General features: G+C 47.2%; 1 protein-coding gene across 1 annotated transcript in view; it reads right to left on the reverse strand.

Annotated features, from left to right (window-relative positions):
• Positions 1-594: 594 nt before the first annotated feature.
• The window catches only part of LOC142254928 (solute carrier family 22 member 6-B-like), a 71929-nt gene continuing 45921 nt past the window's right edge, over positions 595-26602 (reverse strand). The window contains exons 6-10 of the mRNA XM_075326291.1: positions 18266-18381; positions 15643-15857; positions 9445-9553; positions 3733-3936; positions 595-1881 (exon numbers count right to left, since the gene is read on the reverse strand). Of these exons, the coding sequence (XP_075182406.1) occupies positions 1827-1881; positions 3733-3936; positions 9445-9553; positions 15643-15857; positions 18266-18381 (699 nt within the window). The 3' untranslated portion in view covers positions 595-1826. The remainder of the gene's footprint in view (positions 1882-3732; positions 3937-9444; positions 9554-15642; positions 15858-18265; positions 18382-26602) is intronic.

Below are 26602 nucleotides of genomic sequence, written 5' to 3' on the forward strand. Positions count from 1 at the left end.
GTTTGTGCAGTACCCTGTGACGACCTGAATAGTCCAGGGGCGTCACATATACACTAGTATAGATAAAGAGATCTTTATAAAAAGGCATTTCTAAAGATCCTTTATGATATGCTAATGAGCGCAGGGACTAGTTGCAAGGGCGTTAGTTCCCCCAACTAGTCCACCTTCTAAGCATGGTAGCACGCCCACAGGGGTGTGCCAGCATGATATTCAATGCCCATTGTCATCAGTGATGAAACGCTTACCTGTGTCCGTTGTCACCGCCTCAGACGCCGTGATGAGAGTCAGTGCGCACGATCACAAATCCGAGCACTTCCGGTCATGCGGAGCGTGAAGACGGGTTTACACGTCCCGGCTTCAGAGAGGTCTAGTGGGTATGACCGGCAGTGCCACGCATTCTCATCATGCACACTGACTCTGAAGCGGTGACAACTGACATAATGAACCAGAGATTGCTATTGCACTTTGCTTGTACTGTCAAAGACTACGTTTTGGGAGTAAAAAATGCAAGTGACCCTAATCGTGGGCATGCCCTTTAAGCATTAATTGCACAACACCGGGCTGTATTTATACATAATGTTTATTGGATATTTGAATACATTCTGCAATTTTGACGAGTTGCTTGCAATTTAGTGAATTCAGGACTAATGTTGCTTACTTTTACATTAGATTTTATTTCACAGTAATGGCCTCATGTGAACAGCTGTATGGCTCTTAGGGTAGAATAGGAGGGCATTTGGCTTTGCCATATGCATGTCTTAAAATGTTACTAAAGTGCAATGTACATTAATGGCTACTGTGGTATCCTGAAAATAAGACAGGCTTACATTATTTTTCGCTTCGAAAGATGCACTAGGGCTTATTTTCAGTGGATGTCTTATATTTTATATTGCTATATGTTGCCCCATTGTGTTGCTGTAAGCCCTGGAAAATTAATAGTCGTGCGCTCGCTGTTAATACAAAATGAATATTCAACCATTGCTCCGCCCACCTATTTGGGACGATGTCAGTGATTGGTGGAGCCAGACTACTGTTCTCGACCGTTGTTAATACAAAATAAATATTCACCCCTTGCCCAGCCCTCCTCTCTGTGTCGTTGTCAGTGATTGGTGCAGTCAGACTACTGTACTCACCCACTTCTATACAAAATGAAAATTTACCCATTGCCCCGCCCAGCTATTTGAGATTATGTCAGTGATTGGTGCAGTCAGACTACTGTGCTAGCCTCCTGTTAATACAAAATGAATAATTACCCATCGCCCCGCCCACCCTTCTGTGACGGCGTCAGTGATTGGTTCAGGAGAGCCTCTGGCCAGTCAAAGAATTAAGATGTGATCTTTGGGCGAGGAATACAGCAGTCTGACTGCAACCAATCACAATCACAGTCGATGGCACAAAAGTGTGGGTGGAGGAATGGGGTGAATATTCATTTTGTATTAACAGCGGGCACACGACCATGAAATTTCTGGGGCTTGCAGAAACATAACGGGGCAACGTACAGCAATAAAAGTTACATATCCTGAAAGAGCTGCCCAAGCCCTATTTCAGGATACTATTAGCATGATGAACCACAACTAGGGCTTATTTTTGGAGTAGGGCTTAGATTTTAAGCATACTTCTAACAGCTTGAAAAATCCTGCTAGGGTTTATTTTCGGCATAGGTCTTATTATCAGGAAAACACAGTAGTTGCTATTTCTTCGGGATTCTTTGGTGAATAGGGTGAAGTATAATATTTATGATAGAGCGTAAATCTATACATGTAATGGTTCAAAGAAAATGAGGATTGAGCTCTTGAGTGTCCGACAAGATCTTCTAAAACAATGGATTAGAGTTTGGTGCCATGCTCCAATTTCTTCTTTTTATGTGCCGCTTTCTGGTCTCTGAAAGAGAAGAATACGTTATTTACATTATCATTTGTGGTAGTATCTGGTTATAGTGATGACCTTTCAACTCTGGAAAGTTAGTATAGTTGCTGCTGCTGGCAGCTCCAGTGTTTCATAGAGCTTGAGTTCACAACTCAGAACAAGTCTATGAGAGCCTCATTCTTGCATTGTTCTGGCTCCCATAGACTTGAAGTGAGCACTTGTGATGTAATTTCTGACTCCGGTCACAAGATGGCATCATGTGACTGGAGCGACACCAATAAAAGGTGAAATCGTCTAAGGGTGAGTATAAGATCGGGAGCAGGGAACCTTAAGGGCATGTACACACGCTGCAGATTTGGTGCACAAATTTTCTGCATCAAATCTGCACCTTCTTGTCAGAAAACAACAGTGCGGTTTTGGTGGTAGTTTTATTCCCTGTGGGTTTGTTTTGGGAAGTGCTAAAAAATGCAGGAGAATAACACCCCAACAATTGCACTCAATTGCTGCAGATTTTTTTTTGCACCAAATCTGCAAGGAAAAAATAAGCAACGTGTGCACAGCACTTCAGAAATCTCATAGACTTTGCTGGCATCAGGATAAGGGGGCTTTACACGCTGCGACATCGCGCTAATGCGGAGTCGTTGGGGTCACGGAATTTGTGACACACATCCGGCCGCATTAGCGATGTTGCTGCGTGTGACACCGATGAGCGATTTTGCATCGTTGCAAAAACATGCAAAATCGCTCATCGGTGACATGGGGGTCCATTCTCAGTTATCGTTACTGCAGCAGTAACGATGTAGTTCGTCGCTCCTGCAGCAGCACACTTTGCTATGTGTGACGCCGCAGGAACGAGGAACCTCTTCTTACCTGCCTCCCGGCCACTATGAGGTAGGAAGGAGGTGGGCGGGATGTTCCCTATATCTAACGATATATCGCCGGGGTCACGGATTCCGTGACGCACATCCGGCATCGTTAGCGACGTCGTTGCGTGTGACACCAACGACGACTGTTAACGATGGAAAATACTCACCAAATCGTCCATCGTTGACACATCGTTCATGTTCAAAAAATCGTTGATTGTCGAGGACGCAGGTTGTTCGTAGTTCCCGAGGCAGCACACATCGCTACGTGTGACACATCAGGAACGACGAACTGCAGCTTACCTGCGGCCGCGGGCAATGAGGAAGGAAGGTGGTGGGCGAGATGTTACGGCCGCTCATCTCCGCCCCTCCGCTTCTATTGCGCGGCAGCTTAGTGACGCCGCTGTGACGCCGCACGAACTGCCCCCTTAGAAAGGAGGAGGTTCGCTGGCCACAGCGACGTCGCTAGGCAGGTAAGTCCGTGTGATGGCTCCTAACGATATTGCGCGCCACAGGCAGTGATTTGCCCGTGGCGCACAAACGACGGGGGCGGGTACGCTCGCTAGCGATATCGTTAGCGATTTTGCTGCGTGTGACCGGGCCTTTAGGATAGGTCATCAACGTCTGAATGCCTGGGGTCTGACACCCGGCACCGATCAGCCGATCAGCTGTCTTCGGTCCTGGTGGTGGTAGAAGGCAGCCGGAATTCCTCAGTTCCGGAGCTGCTCTGTCTTCTCATAGCGGTTGCAGCTGGGTACTGCACATCCGTCTCCCATTCAGATCAAAAGGGCCGGATGTGTAGTACCATGGCCACTATAAGAAGATGGAGCAGCTCCGGAGCTGAGCATGTCCGGCTGCCGCCACCGGGACCCACAACAGCTGATCAGCGGGGGTGCTGGACCCCGGCCAATCAGACATTTATGACCTATCCTAAGGAAAGTCAATCAACGTAAAAGTAGTGGACAACCCCTTTAAGCCCAGAATATGACACCCCAGCACTCACCTGGCTTCCACCTCTTCCACTGTGTCCAGCAGTTGACTATTTAGGGTCTCTGGCAACAATAAAATAGGCAATCCACAAAGAATAGGTATCGATCCAAAAATGACCAGGGGAAGAAACGGTGCATACGCTTTGGTCATCATTGCTAGGGGTGCAATTACGGCCCCTAATCGCATCATCATATTGGTAAATCCCATTCCAGTTTGTCTGCAAATAAAACATATCACTGATTTCGAGAGTTTTAAAATATATGGAACATTTAGGAAAAAAATATATGTAGGCTAGCACAAGTAGGGGTCTGCTAGGATTTTCAGGGGGGCGTCTCAAAAATATTTCTTATTGGTTACTAGTCAGTAATAAAAGTTCTAATTATAATTGCTTTCTTTCTAGCTATGATTGTATCCAAGCTGCATTGTACATAAGGTGTCAGTAAAAAAAAAAAAAACACAATAGAGCCGAGCAAGTGGCACTAAATGTAGATTTTCAAGGTCAGTGCATGAAGTAGTGATAACTCTGCTTGTATAGAGATAAAAATTGCAGTGATATTATTATTATTTTTATTTTTTTTTTTACATTATTCCTTCCTCAATTGGAACGTAAGGCTAATTTTAGCTAGATTATACACAGGCAATCCAATAGGGAGGTAACAAGGGAGAAACAGACTCTTAAGGGTAATCTGTCAGCAGGTTTTTGCTATGTTATCTAAGAGCAGGATAATATAGGAGCAGAGACCCTCATTCCAGTAATGTGTCACTTACTGGGCTGTTTCAATTAAATGAGTGTTTTATCATCAGGAGATTATCACTACAGAACTAGGTGACTCGTGTCTCCTGGTTCAACCACGACCCAATCATTGATTAGCAGCTTTCTGAAATTATGCAAGTAAACCACTAATCAGTTGTCATGCTAGGTATGGGGAAGTACCAAGCGAACGGCAAAAGGGAAGGGAAACCATGTGTATAGGAAAGGGGGAGATGGTGACCCCTGACCAAACCTACTGCTGGGCCCTGGGTTCCCTAACCACCCTAGATAGGTTCTGCACTTATGCGCCGAGCCGGATACCTGACCCTGATCTGGGCCCTAGTTAGGGAGCGGATGGGATGAGCTCTTCGTCAACCCCACTAAGCTCTAAAGGACACACAGGGACAACAAATAAGGGAAAATAACAAACAACTTATCTCTAGACGACTCAGTAAGAACTTCAGTAAAGAGCAGCAATGATCCTACAGATGAGTGCAAGCCGCCTGCTTGCATCCAAAGCTTGTGAAAGAACTGAATAATCTCCCCAGCACAAGTCCAGGGAACATGAGAGTATTTAAACCCAAGGGTAAATACAGATGATTATTAGCTGAAGGGAAGAAGAGCTCCCCTCGGTCCTAAAGGTCTAAGGATAAAAACCCAGCAGAGGAGATACCTAGCACACTGAATACTAACAGCAGCAACAATAGAAAGTCAGGAAGCATTTTGCACAGCCCAACTCTGTGACTTTCTATTGCTATACACCACAGGACTATCTGTCGTCCATGACACACCCGTAACATCAGTGGTGTGGGCTGGGTTATAAAGAGCTCAGCATTCAGAGATCTGCTGCAGAGAAACTGTGATTCACAACTACTGCACCCAGTAACCTAATAATATATTGCTACAGTCAGAGTCTCTGCTCCTACATACTGCTGTCAGATGACATAGCAAAAACCTGCTGACAGATTCCCTTTAATGCTTTTGCTCCTCTCAAATGACTTTCTATGATATATTGCAATCTATGATGACTCCATAATGACTCGTAGAAGCAATCAATGGAAGGTATTGCTGCAAGGCAAGCAGTAGGGTACAGAAGAAGCCAACAAACACATGCTGGAGCAGAAGGAAAAGATCATAAGTGCAAGAAAGAGAAATCACTGCATCAAGATGTCTGCGTGCTGGGTCATATCGGTCAGTGGTGAAATCCATCACCTGGCCACACAGCGCGGCTGCGGCGAGGACAGCATTAGAAGGGTGAAAAAAGGTATACTCTTCTACCTGCGTCTGGTAAAGCTGCCCAAACTCATTCTGAACATTTAGCACAATGATAAAAATAATGCCAAACACTTCCCTATTACACATAAATGAAAAGATCGGGGCAACAGGCAAAGATCAGGGAAAAAGTCGAATTCTTCCACATCCAAAGAACCAAGAATATCCACTATATCACATCCAACGAGTTACAGAAATGAGTCTTCCTCCCGTAAGTAAAAAGTCAGTTGGATCTTACATAATTTGACCTCTCATGGTTTATACAGAAAGCTCTCCTGTCCGGGGAGGACAGGTAGATGTTTTGGAAGTTTTGACCTAGATGATCCCCCTGACCATAATAAAGACATAATTAGATCTCCTAATCAAGTCTCCTGAGAAAAAAATCAACACAACCAAAATCCATCCGCCCAGGAGTAACTTGTGTGTTGCAGAAATCAGGAGCCAGTTATGGTTTACATAGAAAATGCTCTTTCTCTGACGCCTCATTGGGGGACACAGCACATGGTCCATGGTCCAGTGTCCCCCAATGATGACTAAGAGAAAACAATTTTACGGTGAGTACACAAAAATCCGTTTTTCTCTGACGCCTCATTGGGGGACACATGACCATGGACCATGTGCTGTGTCCCCCAATGATGGCTAAGAGAAAACGATTTTACGGTGAGTACACAAAAATCCGTTTTTTGTTTATTAATTATGATCCTAAAACAGAGAACCACCTGAGTAGCAAACTGTCATGATGTGACTGTAAGATAGTGAGGGACAGGGGCTCCTACACTATCCCACACGCTAGGGGACCCTAGTCTATCCCTAATTTCCAGATTACCACTGATGGTGGAGATGCCGGAGTCCCATGCCTAGCTGTTCTTCTCACCAGATCTAAACTGTTCTCCCCACCACCCCCCAAGGAACAAAAAGGAAGGAGTGTGATGGTAACACAGATTAAGACAGACAGGAAAAAAACAAAACTCATACACACTGCAAACTCACAGGAAGAAAATATTAAAAACTAAGGAGACAATCAAGAGAAGTAAGGCAGAAAAAAAAGGACAACAAGGGTTAACACCACAACCACTCACAGCAACAAAGTACTACACCCACCAGTAAGTCTAGATTACAACACCTCACTAGACCAGTATAGAGAAACTATAGCTGGCATTAAAGGAAGTGTTCAGCCAGCATACATAGGAGGGGAGCAAATGTGAATGGTTCCCGCACAGCATGTGATCAAAGGAGACTAACAAGCAGCCCAGCAGAGATCAACTCTTCCTAGCCTGCCTATAAACTACAAGTCTGTGGGTTGATGCCCATGTCTCCCTGTGATGATCACAGACATTAGAGAAGTTAGCAGGCAGAGTGCCAGAGACTGTAGTCTCCACAGAGCCTGATGCCGCCATGACAGTTGGCGGTGTTTATAAAAATCTCCTTGTGACACAAACTAAATTACGTCATCCGAAAAACACATTGGTAGTATGGGGACCCTGTTTGGCCGCCAGTGGCCCATAGTTAGAGGAAAGTCATTGGGAATGAATTGAGGATCCAGGAATAATGTAGGGGTTAAAAACTGTATATCAAATATTGCTTACTTTTAAAACAAAATCTTGTAGTCTAGACCCAGGTTTTATAGCCGTAATGGTAAGCTGTAATCTTTCCACAATGAGATGGGTGAGATGCTGTTCTCTGGCATCACGAGGAGAACGTACATTATTTAGCAGTACATCTTATACATGATCTCCCTCGGGATTGTCATTAGCAGACATTACTGTATTCCAAGATGATATATGGCTTAAACAATCCTTTTTCCTGTCCTCATTGTACCTTTATTTAGTGGACATTGTATTTGCAGATGCACTGGAGATACAAGTATTACATTGCAGTTGTCGTCCACTAGGATTAACTACTACGAGTAAGACAAGGGCTCGGTGGTCTGTATTTTGTAAGGAAAAAGTCATAGACTGGAGAACCATTATTCCTACAGGTCATGTACCACTTGCAGTATATCTATCACAGTGCTCACGGAAAAAGCAGGTGACAGGGGCTCCTAGCCATCCCTTATCTCACAGTTACCTTGAAGGTGAGGATGTCTGAGCCTCCACCCTGGCCCTGCTCCTGATACCCTGGCTCTTCACCTGACCATTCCTGATCTTATACCCCCCAACCCCAGGTGAGGTCCGCGACAGGAGTGAGATAAGGCCTATAGAAATAGACAAACAAGGGAAACCAAAACTCTATCTCACAGCACGCTCACACAGAGGTAAAGGACAATAAGGGCATATGACAAAAATAAGAGCAGGAAGGAAACAAGACAATGGTTTTCTGCACAATAACACCAAGCACAAAGCAACACAATCACCAGCTGGACTGGAACACAACAGCACATTATAAGACTATAGACGGCATTGGGTGGAAGCTCCCCTTCCCCTAAGTATGAGAGGAGCAGATGTGGTAGGCTTCCTACAACATGTGATCCCATAAGTAAACAAACAGGCTAGCAGAGGCTAAGGGTACCGTCACACTTTAGCGACGCTCCAGTGATCCCACCAGCGAGCTGACCTGGTCAGGATCGCTGGTGCGTCGCTACATGATCGCTGGTGAGCTGTCAATCGGGCAGATCTCACCAGCGACCAGTGATCAGCCCCCCGCCAGCAGCGACGCGTGGAAGCAATGCTGTGCTTGGTAACTAAGATAAATATGGGGTAACCAAGCACTTGGTTACCTGATATTTACCTTGGTTACCAGCGCACACCGCTTTGCGCTGGCTCCCTGCACTCCTAGCCAGAGTACACATCGGGTTAATAAGCAAACCGCTTTGCTTATTTACCCCATGTGTACTCTGGTTACTTGTGCAAGGAGCAGGGAGCCGGCACTGACAGCGTGAGAGTGGCGGACGCTAGTAACCAAGGTAAATATCGGGTAACCAAGCAAAGGGCTTCCCTTGGTTACCCAATATTTACCTTGGTTACAGCTTACCGCAGGCTGTCAGAAGCTGGCTCCCTGCTCCCTGCACATTCAGATCGTTGCTCTCTCACTGTCAAACACAGCGATGTGCGCTTCACAGCGGGAGAGCAACGTCCAAAAAATGAACCAGAGCAGTGTGTAACGAGCAGCGATCTCACAGCAGGGGCCAGATCGCTGCTCAGTGTCACACACAGCGAGATCGCTAATGAGGTCACTGCTGCGTCACAAAAAACCGTAACTCAGCAGCGATCTCGCTATGTGAGAAGTACCCCTAACTTTTGCTAGCCTGGCTAAAAATGAGCACACAGCTGGTTGACGCCTGTGTAGCTCAGAAACACCAGAGAAACAATTTACAGGAGTCTCAGAATCTATAATGTGCACAGCATCAAATGCCGGCCTGATAACCGCCGAGCTTAATGCAAAAACTCAGTGTGACAATAACTTTGATAGTGGACAAAGGTAAGTTATGTATTCTTCTGGTATTTAGAATAACTGGCCTTCAGTATGTTTTTACAAATGTTTTAGTCTTCAGCGCGTTTCTCTCTGTGCCATGTAATATAGGGTTCACCAACCAGGTTTCCCTCAAACTCTGGGAATATATAGAACTTAGTGTTTCCCCTAATAGGATGTATGGACAAGACAAGTTTTTACTAACACTTAGATATTGATGACGATCTTATTTTCTGTGGTAGTAGGAAATAATCACCATAGCCATCTTATATACGGACACTATGTACTGCTTACCTAAGAACAGTTGGAAAAAGTTCAGCAGTATAAAGATAAGCGCAGACAATAGAAGATCCAAGAAAACCTTTTGCCAGACTTGTGACAGACAACTGCAATAGTATTAAATCTGAAATACAAGAGAAATAAATATATGGTAAATAGACAATCCCAAATCACAGGAATAATCTGCCGAAAGCCACTGTAGCACCGGCGTCCCTGAGGGGACATCGACTTAATCACCGCCCAGGCCAAGTTGGCGCCCCCCCGCACCTCTCCAGCCGTCCATGTGTGCTACTGCCTCCTTCCCCTCCCGGGCCTATGCACATAGCCCATGTCTCCTGGGAGGGGGTTTAAGGCGCGCGAAGGCACGCTGGGCCTCCGCTTAAAGGGCTGGTTCCCTATTTCCAGGAAATGCCTCTCAGCATATGGTGGATAGGCACTATATTTAAGGTGCTCCCCTTTAGGGGAGGTGCCTGTGCAATGACCTTAGTTAGTTAGTATACCAATTTGCAAGCTAGTTGTCAGGTCCTAAGCTTCTATCCAGTTATCCCTGTGTCCGTCACCCTGTACCTGTCTTACCATAAGTATCTGTCACTCCCGTGCCAACCATTCCTATCGGTACCCACTTGCGTGTCTGCCTTGGCCATCCTGCCTGTACCTGCCTCCACCTGTGTTTATATCTGAGTTCATCACCTGTCCTGGGGGTCAACTGCCCCAGTCCCAGTCACTGCCCTGGGAGTGGTACCTGGCGTCCGCCTTGCAGTAGGTGCTTAGTTAAGCCTCTCTCACTAAAGGGTAAGCCCGAGTCCCCCCCGTGGTCCAGTGGGTTCACTAACCCCGCTCGCTGCCCCTACACCGGATGTAAGTGCTACAGCGACATTACGGCCACATTCCAACTAGACTTTGTAGCCTCACTCAATACAATTGCATTGATTGAAGCCACGCACAACTAGAGCAGAAACTGTCCTCTTTTGACCTAGTGACAGGTCCTCTTTAAGGCAATGTGTAAAGACCAGAGCGACCTGAAACCCGTCAACCAAATGTTGTTTCTGTAAAGGGGGCTCTACACGCAGCGACATCGCTAGCGAGCGTACCCGCCCCCGTCGTTTGTGCGTCACGGGCAAATCGCTGCCCGTGGTGCACAATATCGTTAGGAGCCGTCACACGGACTTACCTGCCTAGCGACTTCGCTGTGGCCGGCGAATTGCCTCCTTTCTAAGTGGGCGGTTCGTGCGGCGTCAGTAAGCGGCCGCCCAATAGAAGTGGAGGGGCGGAGATGAGCGGGACGTAACATCCCGCCCACCTCCTTCCTTCCTCATTGCTGGCGGCCGCAGGTAAGCTGTAGTTCGTCGTTCCCGAGGTGTCACACACAGCGATGTGTTCTGCCTCGGGAACGACGAGCAACCTGCGCCCTCAACAATCAACGAATTTTTGAAAATGAACGACGTGTCAACGATGGACGATTTGGTGAGTATTTTCCATCGTTAACGGCCGCTCGTTGGTGTCACACGCAACGACGTTGCTAACGATGCCGGATGTGCGTCACGGAATCCGTGACCCCGGTGATATATCATTAGATACGTCGTTGCGTGTAACGGGGCCTTAATACTCATATGCACTAGTGGATTCACACTGATATGATGCTAATCCATCTGGACGGTTTTAATGAATACTGATTAAGATAGCATACACTTTTTTTTTTTTTTATAAATTCCTGCTGGTCCAAGTAATATATGGACTATAAGCTAAGTAGATCCAGGTTATCATGCACTTGCTAAGGTGAAGTGATTACTTATTACTGTCCCTCATAATTTATTTATTCTCATATACTTATTCAGGTTACCAAGTCATAGCTGCATTTCCTTTTTTTTAAGTTTTATGTTTCCAAGTCATTCAACCTTTCTGTTGAACTTACCATTATATTTTCACAATTACCCCAATAAGGCTACTTTCACACATCAGTTTTTTTCCATCAGGTACAATCCGGAAAAAAACGGGTTAAACGGATCCGGTACCGCATCCGTTTTATCCCCATAGATTTGCATTGTTACCGGATTGTACCTGATGGCTTTGCGTTGCATCCGTTTTTTTCCGGATGCGGCAAAATTTATCAAAGCGGCGGCCGGAGGCAACGTGTCTTGCAACGTTTTTTTGTCCGGCAAAAAAAACGCATCGCGCCGGATCCGGCGCAATACGGCGTGTTTTACAATGAAAGCCTATGGACGCCGGATCCGGCGCAATGCGGTAAAAAATGGATGCGGCTACCAGATCCGTTTTTGTAAACTGCGCATGCACCAAATTAATTAAAAAAGCTGATCCTTCAAAAAAAAGGACAAACCGGATGCAAAAACGGATGCAAACCGTATCCACCGGATCCGGTTTTGTACGCATCCGGCATAACGGATCCGTTAAAAACCGGATCCGGTGGATATGGTTTTACATTTTTTTGCCGGATCCTTTGGATCAGGAAAAAAAAGGATTGTGCCTGAATGCAGAAAACTGATGTGTGAAAGTAGCCTAATACATGCAGAAAAATCAGTAGATTATACAGAAACAATGACTGCATCATTAAAAAAATACCTATTGTTTAAATCAGGTTTTTGTGTTAAATGTATTCTTAAACATTTTTGTCAATATTCTTTTCTATTACACAATCTTTATTAAAAATAAAAGAGAAATCTTGTATTATTGGCCACAGGGGCTTTTTTTTAGACTCTAACTTTCTATAGTTTCTGGAAATGCACATCTACATTAGGCACAATCGTTAGATCTGAACCTATCCTTTATACTGAAGCATCTAATGAGTGTGTGCAAAGGCCATTGTGATTGGATGGGGAGCAGGGTCAGGTGGGACTTTGCTTATTGTGATTGGTAGCTGTGTTATCAGCTGTGTATAAAGAGGTGTTATCTGTCATTGTAATCCTACATCTGATGATACGGAAACTCCTGTATATTCTTCATGCAATGAAGAGAAGGTAGTTGAGTCTAACCCCTTCCTGCTAAGGCCAATACGTTTTGTTTTTGTTTGTTTTTGTTTTTTTCGTTTTTTCTTTCTCTTCTTCCATCTATTTTTTTTCCAACCACCATAGCCAATTGAAGGCTTTTTTTCTTTTTTGTGCGGCAAGGTTGTACACCATTCATTTTATCATGTCATGCACTGGAAAGTGGGAAAAAGTGTGTTGAAATTGCATAAAAAAGTGCAATTCCACAATAGTTTTTTTTATTATTATTTTTTATTTTAAAACAAGACATGGACAATACAACATGTTAAGCCAAAAAACAATATGGCCATAATAAAACGGTTTGTCTACTAGGCAGCAAACAAACACTGTCGACAGGCTAACTATTGAACAAAACTTTTTAAGTTTTAGGGGGGAGAGAAAGGGAAAGATCGAAAAAGAAAGGAAACGATCAGGGGGGAGCAAGAGGGGAGAGATAGGAAAAGGGGGAATAAACAGACGGACATAAGGAAAGGGGGCAGGAAGGGCCAAAGGGAAGGGAAAAAGGAGGGAGGACACATAAGGATTGTTTTTTTTCATTTACTATGTTCACTATATGTTAAAACTGACCTAGCAATATGATTCTCCGGATCAGTACGATTACGCAGATACCAAACATGCATAATTGTTTAGGGTTTTTTTAAGTGGTGGAAAAAATTTCAGAAATTTGTAAAAAAAATAAAAAATATTTATATTTCTCGTCTTTTTCCAAGATTCGTAACATTTTTAATTTTCCGAATAAGTCGCTGTGTGAGAGCTTGTTTTTTGCATCCTGAACTGATGTGTTTAATGATAACATTCTTGGTGAGATACTTATTGCTTTTCGGTGCAATGCAGCGGTGGACAATAAAAACATATTTATGGTGTTTCGAATTTTTTTCCCCTCATTTCATTGTTTGACGATTAGGTTAATTTATGTTATAATTTGATAGATCGGACTGTTATAAATGCAGCAATGGCACATGTGTGTATTTTTATTTACATTTTTATATTTTTTTCTTATTTTGAAAACTTCTCTTGTACTGTTTTTTTTTATGTTTTTGTTGGTCCCCTAAGGGAACGTGAACTTGATATTCCATTTTTCATGTTTTTTCACTTTTTCAGATAGTCCATTGTATTTTTCAGTCTAGTATTCCCATAGCAGTTTTGCTTTTCATCATTCCCATATACGCTGTGACTTGTGTGCAACTCTTTATCCTATTGTATAGTTATGTTTTTTGAGTCTTGCACCATGTTCACACCATTGGTGTTCCAGACATACATTCTTTAGTTAGTATGCACTTTCTGTCTGAGAACCCTGCCCCACCTACAGCCATTTGTTTTACTTCACATATATAGGTTGGTCCTTTGCTTCCCATACAGAGAAAGTTTTTTAACTGCAGGTGAGGTTACCTATAGGCTAGGGACCCCAAAAATAGAGATTACCTTGGCGTTGGTTTGTGGCTCTTTTGCATTGATCAATACAATGGCTAAACATCTCTTACATTCCTATTATTCATAGCAGTTATGCATATTCCATTTTTCATGTTTTTTCACTTTTTCTGATAGTTCATCGTATTTTCAGTCTAGTATTCCCATAGCAGTTTTGCTTTTCATCATTCCCATATACATTGTGACTTGTGTGCTGTTCAGACCATAGACTGATACCCCTCGCTATACTTTCTCTGGCACTTCTGAGTTGCACAGGCAGGCTCGTGCGTCAACCAGCTGTGGGCTTATTAGTGATCGGACTAGCAGGAGTTCATGTCTGCTAGCCCGCTGGTTACATTTTTGATCACATGGTACAGGAAACCTATCACACTTGTTCCCCACCTTTTTAAGATGGAGGAATTTGTCTTCCTATGCCAACTACAGCTTTCTGCTAAACCAGTCTGTGTGCTGTTGTTTTCCAAATTTGTGATTCGTTGTGTGTTGTTTGGTGTGCTATGGATTACCTCCTGTCATCTGGTTATTTCCTCCCTGCCTTAGTTTTCCTCCTTTAACTTGTAGTTTGATTACTCTGTGTGAGCATGCTGTGTGATAGAGTTTTGGTTTCCCCTATTTGTCTATCACTGTTGGTGTTTACTGTTGTGAATACATTTTCCAGTTTGGGGCTCCATCTTGTGGTCAGTGCTGGCGGTGCAGTTGACTTGTGGAATGAGAGCCAGACACCTGTGGAGGACTGGCAATCAGGTCTTTCAGATTGGGCCTATATAACTGAGTAGTTTTCTCCTGTTACTTGCCGGTGCTCAATGGATCTCCTGTGTGCTAAGGACATTCTGAAACCAGCCCTTTTCTCTACCAGAACTCCTCTCAGATAAGTTGGTCTTTGTACCTCTGCTTATTGTTTCCACTTTCTTGGTGTTTTTTCTGTTTTGATACTAAAGCTTGATTCCTATTTTGCCTGTGTGGAGATCTTGGTGCAATTGGATCATTCCCTGCTGGGAGTGTCTGTATACTTAGCTCCATGATTCTGCTATGTATTGTGTTTTGTCATGCTTGGTATTAAATTCAGTCCCTCATCTATATTAGTGTTTTTCGATCCCAGTAGTATTGGATTACTGATATAGTGGGGGAGAGACTGTGTGGGTTCATATTTATTATGGTTTTTACGGCTGCAGACAGTGTTCTTTCCTAGCTTTTCCTATAAAGATAGTTTGGGCCTCATCTTTACTGAATCTGTTTTCTGGCTTTGTATTGTGTTTTCCTATATCACCGTAGTCTTTACATGTGGGGGGCTATCTATATCTTTGGGAATTGCTCCGAGGCAGATTAGCCTTTATTATATTTCTATCTGTAAGAATATTTAGTTCTCCGGCTGTGTCGAGATGACTAGGTCATCGTAGGCTCGTCCCACGGCCACTTCTAGTTGTGTGTCAAGATTAGGTCTGCAATCTGTTAAGGTTCCAGCCACTCTGGTTACTTTTTAGGTTTCCGCATTTTTGATCCCCTATCAACCCATGCCACCCCGTGACGTTAACATGTCCACCTGTGGCTGTTAGAGGAAGATGGCTGACTTACACAGCTATCATATGCCGGGAAAGTTGTGAGCTTATCAAAGTCAGGGATCCAACATTTGACGTAACTGTCTGGAAGAGGCTAAATAAGCCCTAGTGGCTAGCGTCAAAGGAAATATAGCTAGATTTTTTTAAAATACACATAACAAAGAAACATAATAAAGAAAATATGACATTTTTCGGAAGACACATTCCCTTTAAATATAATGATTAATACCTACCAGTAGGAAATGACAAACTGCACAGTATGAGAACTCCAGATAATATAAGGTAAAAGCTAACCGAAAATCGCCTTCCCAGGTAGGTAGCAGTGACTGTACTCAGGATTCTAAGGGGGAGCTCGGTACAGCCGAAAATCAGCTGTAGAAGGGGTAAACTGAACCCAAACCGCTGGATATCCATTGCAAGAGCAAAGAAGCAGAAGCTGCTGGAGAACCTGTAGCGATAAATGGGTAGGATGAGATTAGTGAAACACTTATTCATTGACTAATATCTTTGTGCCAAGACCTTGGTATTAAATTGGGCTAAAAATTAACCCATTTTTGGCAGATAATATTGCATCAAGATTTGGATTTATGTATTGTATGTCTTGGACACATTTTGTTAGAGGAAGATGGAATATCTTAAGAGGAAAAACATTTTGAAAATGCTGACTGATTTTTTTTTTTTTTAGAACTTTTCACCACCTTTTTGTTGTCTTACTTCTTGGATTACTTTATGTATATTTTGGCATTGTCTCTTTTTAAGTGACACTCCATTTTTCATATAAACTGCACCCCTATTTCTCTAAGTCACACATACAATAGGACAAAAACTTTGTTTTGCCAAAGTGCACCATGATTTAATCCATTTTTGTCAAGACATAGACCAGTGATGGCCAAACTTTTGAGCATGGCGTGTCACAATTCGTAAAAAAAAACCGAGCATAACTCGGGTAGTGTTTCACCTCTAGAAAAGTCCATAATTTTGTGATATTTGTAGCTCTAGTAACAAAAAGTTATAATTTTAATATATGTGTCACGGTTCCGCTATGTGTCTTGTGCACTTGCTAACAGGTTGTCTTTCAGCACTAGGGTCCATGCTAGTTTTGGGAGGTGCCTCCACAGATACACCTCATTCCTGGTGATTGCTTTGTTTCTTTACAGGGCTTGTTCTGTCTGAACTTTGCCAGTTATTCTTCCTGTTTGCTCAGTGTGCTCTTGGCTCCTGTCTGGTGTAAGTGTTCTGATCTTGGCTTCTGATCTCGGATCTCTTCCTGACCATGTCTCTATCTGCTCCCTGAACTTTATATGTGACCTCCTGGCTTCTGACCTCGGACCTCTTCCTGACCACGTCTCTGTCTGCTCCCTGAATCTTACACGTTACCTCCGGGGTTATGATCCCGGCTTGTCTGATTACCCTTCCATTCATACTGCTCATAGTGTTTAGAATCACATTACGTACTGTATTTATTAATAAAGCAAAAACAAGTAATTCTTTACGTTACTTGCTTAGTGACTTTTTGTTGCTGAATTTCATTGGTTAAATCTTCTATGGAAAGTTGGTATTTAAGCAAGCCCTCCCTTCCCCCAGGAGTCATTATCTACTCTCCCCCTCCCTTCCCCACAGCAGTCATTATCTCCTCTCCCCAGCAGTCATTCTCTCCTCTCTTCCTCTCCCCAGCAGCCATTATCGCCTGTCCCCCCAGCAGTCATTATCTCCTCTCCCCCTCTGTTTATTTTTGTAGTGCCAACATGTTTTGTAGCGCTTTACACTCAGGAAGGTAAAAAGGCTAAGTTTAGACAAGAAGGACATGTTGATTATCTTTGATAAAAAATGAATAACGGCCAACATTGTAAAAGATTAAAAAAAAAGTTTCTTCAACCTTTATTGTGAACACATATTAAGAGCCATAAGACATCGTGGCATTATTGCTGACGCGTTTCAAACACTACATGTATGTGTTGTAGCTACAACTAAGAACATGCCTGTATTTCTCAAAATGCGTCAGCAGCAGTAATCTTACTGTTTTGAACATGAGATAAAGTCTGAGTAGCTAACATATCCCTGTGCTGGACCCTATCATGATTTATAGGAATTAGTCGAGGATATTTGTGATCTTTACTTCTTAGGATCATAATTATTAAGTAGCAGATCAACCCTGAGGGTATGTGCACATTAAGACCCCAATTCATCAAGGCAATATTCACACCAGTCTTGATGAGTTGGAGTCAGAAACTCCTGATCCATTAAGAGGCGCATGCCTCTTATTGAATCTGGCGCGTCTGGCAACTGGTATGTGCCTAAATGCCCCTCCAGTCTATTGGAATAAGATTTCTGGCATAAGGCATTAATTAGACAGGCTGTAGCGTCGCACCCCTGTTCTGCACCAGCTCTACCCGTTTTGTCGGAGTTTGTTGAAACTGGCATGTAAATGCCAAAAGTCACAACCCTAAATGGAGCAAACATTTTGTGACTTTTCAAAGCGATTTACACCAGAATTGTGTCATAACCATTTTGATGAATTGGGATCTAAGTCTTTTATGCTGAGTTTTTGTCACAATAGTAATGAAGTGACTGGGAATTGGAACTTCTAAACAGGCCTTCAGGATAGGGGAGTCCCTAACTGTCCCTTTTCCCAGAGGTGCACCTGATGGTGGCAAGGTCTGGACCCCCAGCGTAACCCTAACTCCTGAGAAGCCCTGATCTTATATCCTTTCAACCACACCCAAGAGGGGCTGGGACTGGAGTGACAAATCACCACACAAATAGACAGACAGGAAGGAACTGTGGTCTTTTAGCTATAGTGGAAACCATGAACTTTACAGAGTGTCTAGACCAAATAACAGATATAAGATTTATCACCATGACATAGAGAGGCAAATGGTCACTTTTCGCATGCCTGGACTACGAAAAAGATCTAAGGGTGTTGGTTTGGAAGACGTTCTTCTTGAGTTTTTGTCATTTTCATGTGTCAACATCTAGAAAAGAAAATGAAAGATATTTTAAAAATTTGTAGGTTTAATCCTTTTCTCATGGCTAATAGTGTACTAATAGGTCTGATCATTTTAGAGAGAAAAGGAGACGTGTTCTGGAACGTCTGTTTCCTCACTTGCATTGAGCCTGCCATGTGTAATAGCTTGCCTGCAGGAGCAGAGAGACAATATCTACCCCTACTTCATGTAATCCATCTCTGAATCTCATTCTCTGCTGCTGGAGACAGATTACGCTTTGCAACAGGCAGCAGACCACAAGTTATACAGAACGCAGACAATCAATGGGCGGCACTTTGGATTGATTTTTCAGGTTTTAAATAAACCTAATTTTGTATGGCATTTCTTTTATCTACTTTATTTTTTTACAACTATTTTTCTTAAAGGGAGCCTGTGACCCCCAAAACTGAAATAGAACTATTTAGTATAACACTTGCGGCTGGTGTAAAGGCAGCGAGCGGGATTAGTGGACCCACTGGACTACAGGGGGACCTGTTATTACCCTTTAGTGGGAGGGGTTTAACTAAGCGCCTACCGTGAGGCAGACGCCAGGTACCACTCCCAGAGTGGTGACCGGGACTGTGGCAACTGACCCTCAGAATAGGTGACGGACTCAGGTACAGGCACAGATGTAGGCAAGTACAGGTGAGATGACCGAGAGAGACAGGCAAGTGGGTACGGACTGGTGTGGTGGGCACAGCAGCGACAGATAGGTATGGGAAGGGAGATACAGTAATAACGGGACCTGACAACTAGCTAGACAGACAGGGCACTAACTAACTAAGAATGTTGCCCAGACACCTCCCCTAATGGGAAGGTGACTTAAAAATACAGTGCCTCTCAGCCATAGGTTAGTGTGCTTGTGCCCTAAATGCATTCCCGGGATGCCTGTGCACAGGTCCCAGGGGAGAAGGAGGCAGCAGCACATGTGGATGGCCGGGGGAGTGCGGGGGAGGACATGACCCAATTGACGCGGTAAGTCGGCGACTCTCCAGGGACACCGGTGCTACATTTAGATGTTCATATATGGGACTTGGTCCCTATAAAAATCATACTGGTACTGTAGATTTTAGTAATTTACTGTTATATTAAAACAGTTTTATTGGATATGTAAATGAGAGGGCTTTGGTGCAACTTTGGCATGGCTAAGGGCTCGGTGCACTGTTCTGCCCCCTTAATTACCATCATCTACACCTCCCCTTATGATGATTGTTATGATCAAAGGGTGTTTTTTTCGGAAACCCATCGATAGTGATATTAATGAGGTGACCACCAATTTTTCTGTATAGGAAGGCAAACATGATCAAATTTGACTTGTCTATCTAAAAGAATAGAGCTAATCATCTAGTTCACCATATAACAAGAGAGGAGCCTCTTGACTTCAGAGAAAGAAAGTTTGTTATTTTCCCAGCTGTGTGATTGTCCAGGAATGCAAAGGAGATATAAGTTTGGAGATATGTTCTTTTACATTAAATGCTTTTAGAATAGTGTCACAAACCACCGGGGGGTCACTCAGAAATCCCCCGCGCTGGCTACCAGTACGTCACAATCGGGGGGTAACAAGTGGGGGTCACCCCTCCTTTATACCTCCCGACCGACAGACAGAGCACGTGACGCGCTCTCTAGCGCCCCTCTTATAGTCAGGCCAATTATGGAATTGCCCGACAATAAGCAAGGAGGCCGCTATACTACTTATGCCGATTATTGAAGGGTCCCCGGTGAGAGTAGGGTATATATTCCCCCGACCTCCGCGGGCGGAATATATAATATCTTCCCGAATCTCACTGGCCTCCCCACAATAATCCTTGGCACAACTCGCTGCCACCAACCGCTTCACGGTAACTATTAGCCGAACACACAGACGTGGGATTCAAGATCGAGATAACAGAACAGCCCAAGATTAATTATATAATTTAATCAGCCTAAAGCACACTAGAAACTACAATATATACAATAGGGAATCTACAGAATATACATATGTCAGAGTACAGTTACAATCAAAGCATGGGTTACAAACAGGCATACACAGTTCCAGCAGTTACCTTGTTGCGTCTGGCCACAGGGGGGCGCTGTACCCAGGTTTCTAGGATCCTTCCCACAGATGTTTCCTACACGTGCCCCCAGCGAAAAGACCACTGGAAAATGGCCGAAGTAGGGTTATCAACCTGGGCAATCCAGGTCCCCTCCTACCTTAGTGACCTCACAGGGAAGCACTGCCACTCCCCCTGCATGGATCAGAATTATCCAGCAAAGGGGATATTGGCCATAACTTTGCCTGGGAGCGTCGTAGGCAGACGCCAATGCTCTCATTGTGACAGTTATGAATTTAGCTACAGAACGAGGGGACTCATGACCTGTCTGCCAGTTCCCCATTGGCTGATATCACGCCTGGGGCATTTCCCAATGTCCTGCTCCCATAAAAAGGGTGTGCCGGCATCGTCCGCATGCAGAGACACCATTTTTATGGTTGCCATATTTATCGGAAATATGGCTTGCGAGATATGAACCATTTTTTACTGGAGTCGTTCTGTCTGGCTATTTCCATAGCCTTGCTAATGAGATACAACTCTTGTTACAGGGTGACGGCAGGGAGTCATCCTGTGTCCATTGTTCCCACACCACCTCATTTCCATATCACAGGACATGGCCATAGAGGTGTAAGTGGAACACTGAGAACAAGAAGGGAGGGGGCACTGCCAGGGAGTGATGAGGTATTATGACTGGAGTCATAATTCATCTTCATATCCCGGGATTTGCCTCACACCTCCCCCCTTTTGAGGGCGCTAGGGGGCAGCACACTCCGGTGTTCCCCCGTGCGCCCGTCCGCGACCTCTCCTTGTCGGGACAGCCCGTCTGCGTTACCGTGGTCACGGCCCCTTTTGTGGCGAATGGTGAAGTTGTATTGCTGGAGCGCAAGGCTCCATCGCAACAATCGCCCATTCGTCCCAGAGACGGTGTGCAACCAGCTGAGGGGATTGTGGTCCGTCTCCACGATGAAGTGGCGCCCGTATAGATAGGGTTGCAGACGCTGCAGGGCCCACACTATGGCCAGGCACTCCTTCTCCATCGTGGAATAGGCAACTTCCCTTGGTAACAGCTTCCTGCTCAGGTACAAGACTGGGTGCTCTTGGCTCGCAGAGTCCACCTGGCTGAGCACCGCACCGAGGCCGAAGTCACTGGCGTCGGTCTGTACTACAAACGGCCGCGTGAAGTCGGCTGCCTGTAGCACGGGCGGGCTGGACAGGGCGTCCTTTAGGGCCCGGAAGGCTGTCTCGCAGTCCATTGTCCAATCGACTGCAGAGGGCAGCTTCTTCTTGGTGAGGTCCGTCAAGGGCTTTGCCAGGCTACTATAGCATGGAACAAACCTCCTATAGTACCCAGCGGTCCCCAAGAAGGACATCACCTGCTTCTTGGTCCTGGGGGTGGGCCAGGATGCGATGGCTTCCACTTTCTCAGGCTCGGGCTTCAGTGTTCTCCCACCTACCCGGTGACCGAGGTACTGGACCTCGCTCATGGCCAGCTGACACTTTCCCGGCTTGATGGTCAAACCTGCCCGGTGGATCCGCCTGAGCACCTGTGCTAGATGCTCTAGGTGGTCCTCCCAGGTGGGACTGAAGACGGCAATGTCATCCAGGTACGCGGCCGCATACCCTTCAAGTCCCTTGAGCAGGGTGTTGACCATCCGCTGGAAAGTGGCAGGGGCATTCCTCATCCCGAATGGCATCACCGTGGACTCGTACAGTCCAAATGGGGTAATAAAGGCAGAGCGTTCCCTGGCCTTGCGAGTCAGGGGGATCTGCCAATATCCCCGGCTCAGATCCATGATGGTCAGGTACTGAGCCCCGGCCAACTGATCGAGCAGGTCATCGATGCGTGGCATTGGGTACGCATCGGCGACCGTGACAGCATTGAGCCCCCTGTAGTCCACGCAGAACCGAGTGGTTCGGTCCTTCTTAGGGACGAGGACTACAGGCGAGGCCCAAGCGCTGTTGGATGCCTGGATCACCCCCAGCTTCAGCATCTCGTCAATCTCCTGGCGCATGTGTTGCTGCACCTCCAGGGAGACCCGATATGCTGACCGCCGGATCGGGGGATGATCCCCAGTGTCCACGTGATGGACAGCCAAGTCAGTCCTTCCGGGCTGGTTGGTAAACAACCCCCGGAAGGGGAGGAGGGTGGCCCACAGCTGGGACCGTTGGTCTTCCAAGAGCTGGTGGCCAACCTCCACATCCTCAATGGATCCGCCTGCCCTAACCTGGGCTAGCATATCCAAGAGGGTTTCCGCTTCTCCCTCCTCGGGCAGGTTGCACACGGGGAGCGCACATGCCTCCCGCTCATGATGTGCCTTCATCATGTTCGCATGGAAGGGCTTCCGCCTTCCACGGGCAGGGTCCAGGGTGACCAGGTACGTTACAGGGTTGAGCTGCTGGTACACGAGGTATGGGCCTTCCCAGGCTGCCTGAAGCTTGTCCTGTGGTACGGGGACCAGTACCCACACCTTTTGACCCACTTGGTAGGTCCTCTCACAAGCGTTCTGGTCGTACCAACGCTTCTGATCGGCCTGGGCTTGAGCCATATTGTCGTGTACCAGTTGCGTCAAGGCCTGCATTTTGTCCCGGAAGCGCATGACATACTCGATAACCGACACTCCAGGGGTGGCCAAATCCCCTTCCCAAGCCTCTTTCACCAGAGCCAGGGGGCCCCGCACACGTCGCCCGTACAGGAGCTCAAACGGTGAGAATCCTGTTGAGGCCTGTGGAACCTCCCGGTAAGCAAATAACAGGTGTGGGAGATACCGCTCCCAGTCACGCCCATGGGAGTCGACCAACATCTTAAGCATCTGCTTTAAGGTGCCATTGAACCGCTCGCACAGGCCATTAGTCTGTGGATGGTACGGGCTGGCCACCAGATGTCGCACCTGGACTTGCTTACAGAGGGCCTCCATCAGCTGGGACATGAATTGGGTCCCCCGGTCAGTGAGCATTTCCTGGGGAAAACCCACTCGGGAGAAAATCTCCAGCAATGCGGTGGCCACCTTGTCAGCCCGAATGGACGACAAGGCCACTGCTTCTGGGTACCGGGTGGCATAGTCCACTACCGTCAGTAGGAAGCGTTTCCCGGAGCTGCTGGGGATGGCCAGCGGGCCGACCAGATCCACAGCCACCCTCCTGAAAGGCTCATCGATGATTGGCAGAGATACTAGTGGGGCTTTGGGGCGTGGCCCCGCCTTCCCCACTCTCTGACAGGTTTCACACGAACGGCAGTAGGCAGCCACATCGGCCCCCATTTTTGGCCAGTAGAAATGCTGGTTCAACCTGGCCTTGGTCTTAGCGATCCCTAGGTGTCCGGCCATCGGAATCTCATGTGCGATCCGCAACAACTCCGTCCGGAACGGATAGGGTACCACCAACTGTCGGTCCCTGGGCCACGCCTCCGGTGAACCCTGCTGGACCGTGGCCCGGTACAGCCGTCCTTGGTCCCAGACCACTCGCTCCGGGTCCGAGTCCGAGGGAGGCTGTGCCGCCTGCTCCTTAAGAGCTTTCAGGCTGTCGTCAGCTTCTAACGCTGCCTGAAACCCCTGACTAGATGTGGCCAGAATCGACGAGACTGTCACATCTTCAGTCAGTACCCCGGGACCTGTGTCCTGGCCTCCACCTGACTCGGCTGCCACTTGGTCAGAAGGGGAAGAGCTATCGGACCTCCGGGAGGCCCCTTGGCTTCCAGCACTCCCACTGCGGGTGACAGCGGCCACAGCCGCTGCGACCGTGGGTCGTGCCTGCTCCTCCTCCGTTCCTGACCAAGTCGCCGGTTCAGGCAGACCTACCTGGCTTCCTGACACCCCGGTTGTGGGGGAACCATGCACCGAGATCTTACCTGGGAGCACTTCCGCTCCTGGACCGGCCCCAATCTCACCTGCCTGTTCCCCTCCTGCAGCAACAGAACCCCGCTGTGAAATCTCTGGGGACCCCACATTTGCTGTGGTAGCCCCCACCCCACACACTGGTCCTCCCCCTGCAGCACCCTGCTCTCTGCTTATCCCTGCAGAGGGCAACAGATCCCAGCTCACAGGCTGGTTACTTGTAGAGGCATTGTCACACCTTTCTCTGACCCCCTCCCCTGTCACAGCTGCAGCTGTGTGTGTGTCTATGGTGTCTATGCAAGCGGAAATATCAGAGTTCACTCCCTCTTCCCTTACATCATTCATAGATAACACATTAACATTGTCCGGAGGCATGTCAGTACTGGCTGAAGGTTCAGCCCTTGGTTGGGGCCCAAACTGGGAGGTTATCTGCCCCAAATCTGTCCCAAGTAGCACGTTTGCAGGGATCCGATCAGTTACCCCCACCTCCCTCACCCCCCGCCCTGCGCCCCAGTCCACATAAATGTCAGCAACAGGCAGCGCCGGGTCAGTGCCTCCAATCCCGGAGACAGCGAGGGTTTTTCCAGGGATCAAGTCTTGGGGGGACACCATCTCAGGCCGCACCAGAGTCACCTCCGAGGCGCTGTCTCGCAGTCCTATGGTCACAGACCGGCCGACGGTGACAGGTTGGAAGCTGTCCAGGGACCTACCACCACCCCCACCCACACAATACACCTTGGGCGGCCCTTGGGACGGGGACGGAGCCGGGGCCTTGGGACGCTGAGGGCACATGGCCTTGAAGTGTCCAGGTAGGTTGCACTGGTGGCACCGTCTTGGTTCCGCCACGGGCCTGGAGAGGGGAGTTGAGGGGGACACCCCCTGCAGTCTAGGGGCAGGTGGGGCAGTCGCAGAATTCATCTTACCCCCTCTCCAGGTGCTGCTGGTGGCTGCTCTCCTGGCTTCAGGAGCACGATTGTTGGTGTAGTCATCGGCCAGGGCAGCTGTAGCCGTGGACCCCTTTGGCTTCTGGTCTCGGATGAACTGGCGGAGATCCTCAGGGCAGTTCCACAAGAGTTGCTCCGTGATGAACAAGTCCAGGATCTCCGGTCCGGTGGAAAGCTGCAGGCCTTGGGTCCAGTGGTCGGCAGCTCGGGCAAGTGCCCGCCGGTGGTCAGCCCAGGAGTCCTTTGGTCCCTTCTGCAGGGTCCGGAACTTCTTGCGGTAGGACTCCGGGGTGAGGTTGTACTGTTGGATCAGGGCCCGCTTGATGGTGTCGTAGCCCTGATCTGCCTCAGCAGGCAAGTCCCCAAGGACATCCAGGGCCTTACCCCTTAAACGGGGGGTCAGGTATTTGGCCCACTGGTCCTTGTTCAGATGGTGCTGCAAGCAAGTCCGTTCAAAAGCAGTCAGGAAAGAGTCCAAGTCTCCATCCTTCTCCAGCACTGGGAAGTCCTCAACACGGACCTTTGGAAGTTTGGTGTCTCGAAGGTCACATGTGGCTGATGAGGGCCGGAGCTGAGCTAGCTGCAGCTGGTAGTCACGGTCTGCCTGTCGCTCTCGCTCTTCACGCGATGCCTGCCGCTCTCGCTCCGCAGCCTCACGCTCTGCGTGCCGCTCCGCCCTGCGCTCTGCCAGGAGTTCCTTGTAGCCCTTCTGGTCTCCAGCCTGGAGAAGGGCCATAGCCATTTGAAGAAGGCTATCCGAGCCTCCCAGGCTCGGTGGAATGGCATGTGGTGATCTGCGGCACGCTGCGGAGCCTGGTGATTCACTGTCCCTTTCAGAGCGGAGGGCTGGCATCTGGCTCGTTGAGGAACCTTGGGTGAGCTCCTCCTCATCTTGTCCAGCAGTGCCAGGTTGCGCAATGTCCTCGGCAGAACGGTTTTCTGGCGTCGAGCTCCTGGAGGACTCGTGGGCAACCTCCTCATTGCTGTCCACAGCACCGTCCTCCCTCTCTTCGGCTCCTGCCTTAGCATTGGCCGGTTGCATAGCTCTGCTCCTGGTGCCATCAGCCATTCTTGCAGACTTTTGGTCACTGACACAGAACTGACACCTGATGCCTCCACACACCTTACAGTATCTGCACTCTGACACTCTAGTGTTGAGCTAGTCTGAAGACCCCAGCAGCCACAGCTGCTGCAGGCAGTCTTTAGTGTCTGGGAGTATGGGTCTCACACTCACACACACTATTATCTCGATCCCACCGCTATGCCACCAATATGTCACAAACCACCGGGGGGTCACTCAGAAATCCCCCGCGCTGGCTACCAGTACGTCACAATCGGGGGGTAACAAGTGGGGGTCACCCCTCCTTTATACCTCCCGACCGACAGACAGAGCACGTGACGCGCT

Source organism: Anomaloglossus baeobatrachus, chromosome 10, assembly GCF_048569485.1.
Source record: "Anomaloglossus baeobatrachus isolate aAnoBae1 chromosome 10, aAnoBae1.hap1, whole genome shotgun sequence".
Taxonomy (NCBI): domain Eukaryota; kingdom Metazoa; phylum Chordata; class Amphibia; order Anura; family Aromobatidae; genus Anomaloglossus; species Anomaloglossus baeobatrachus.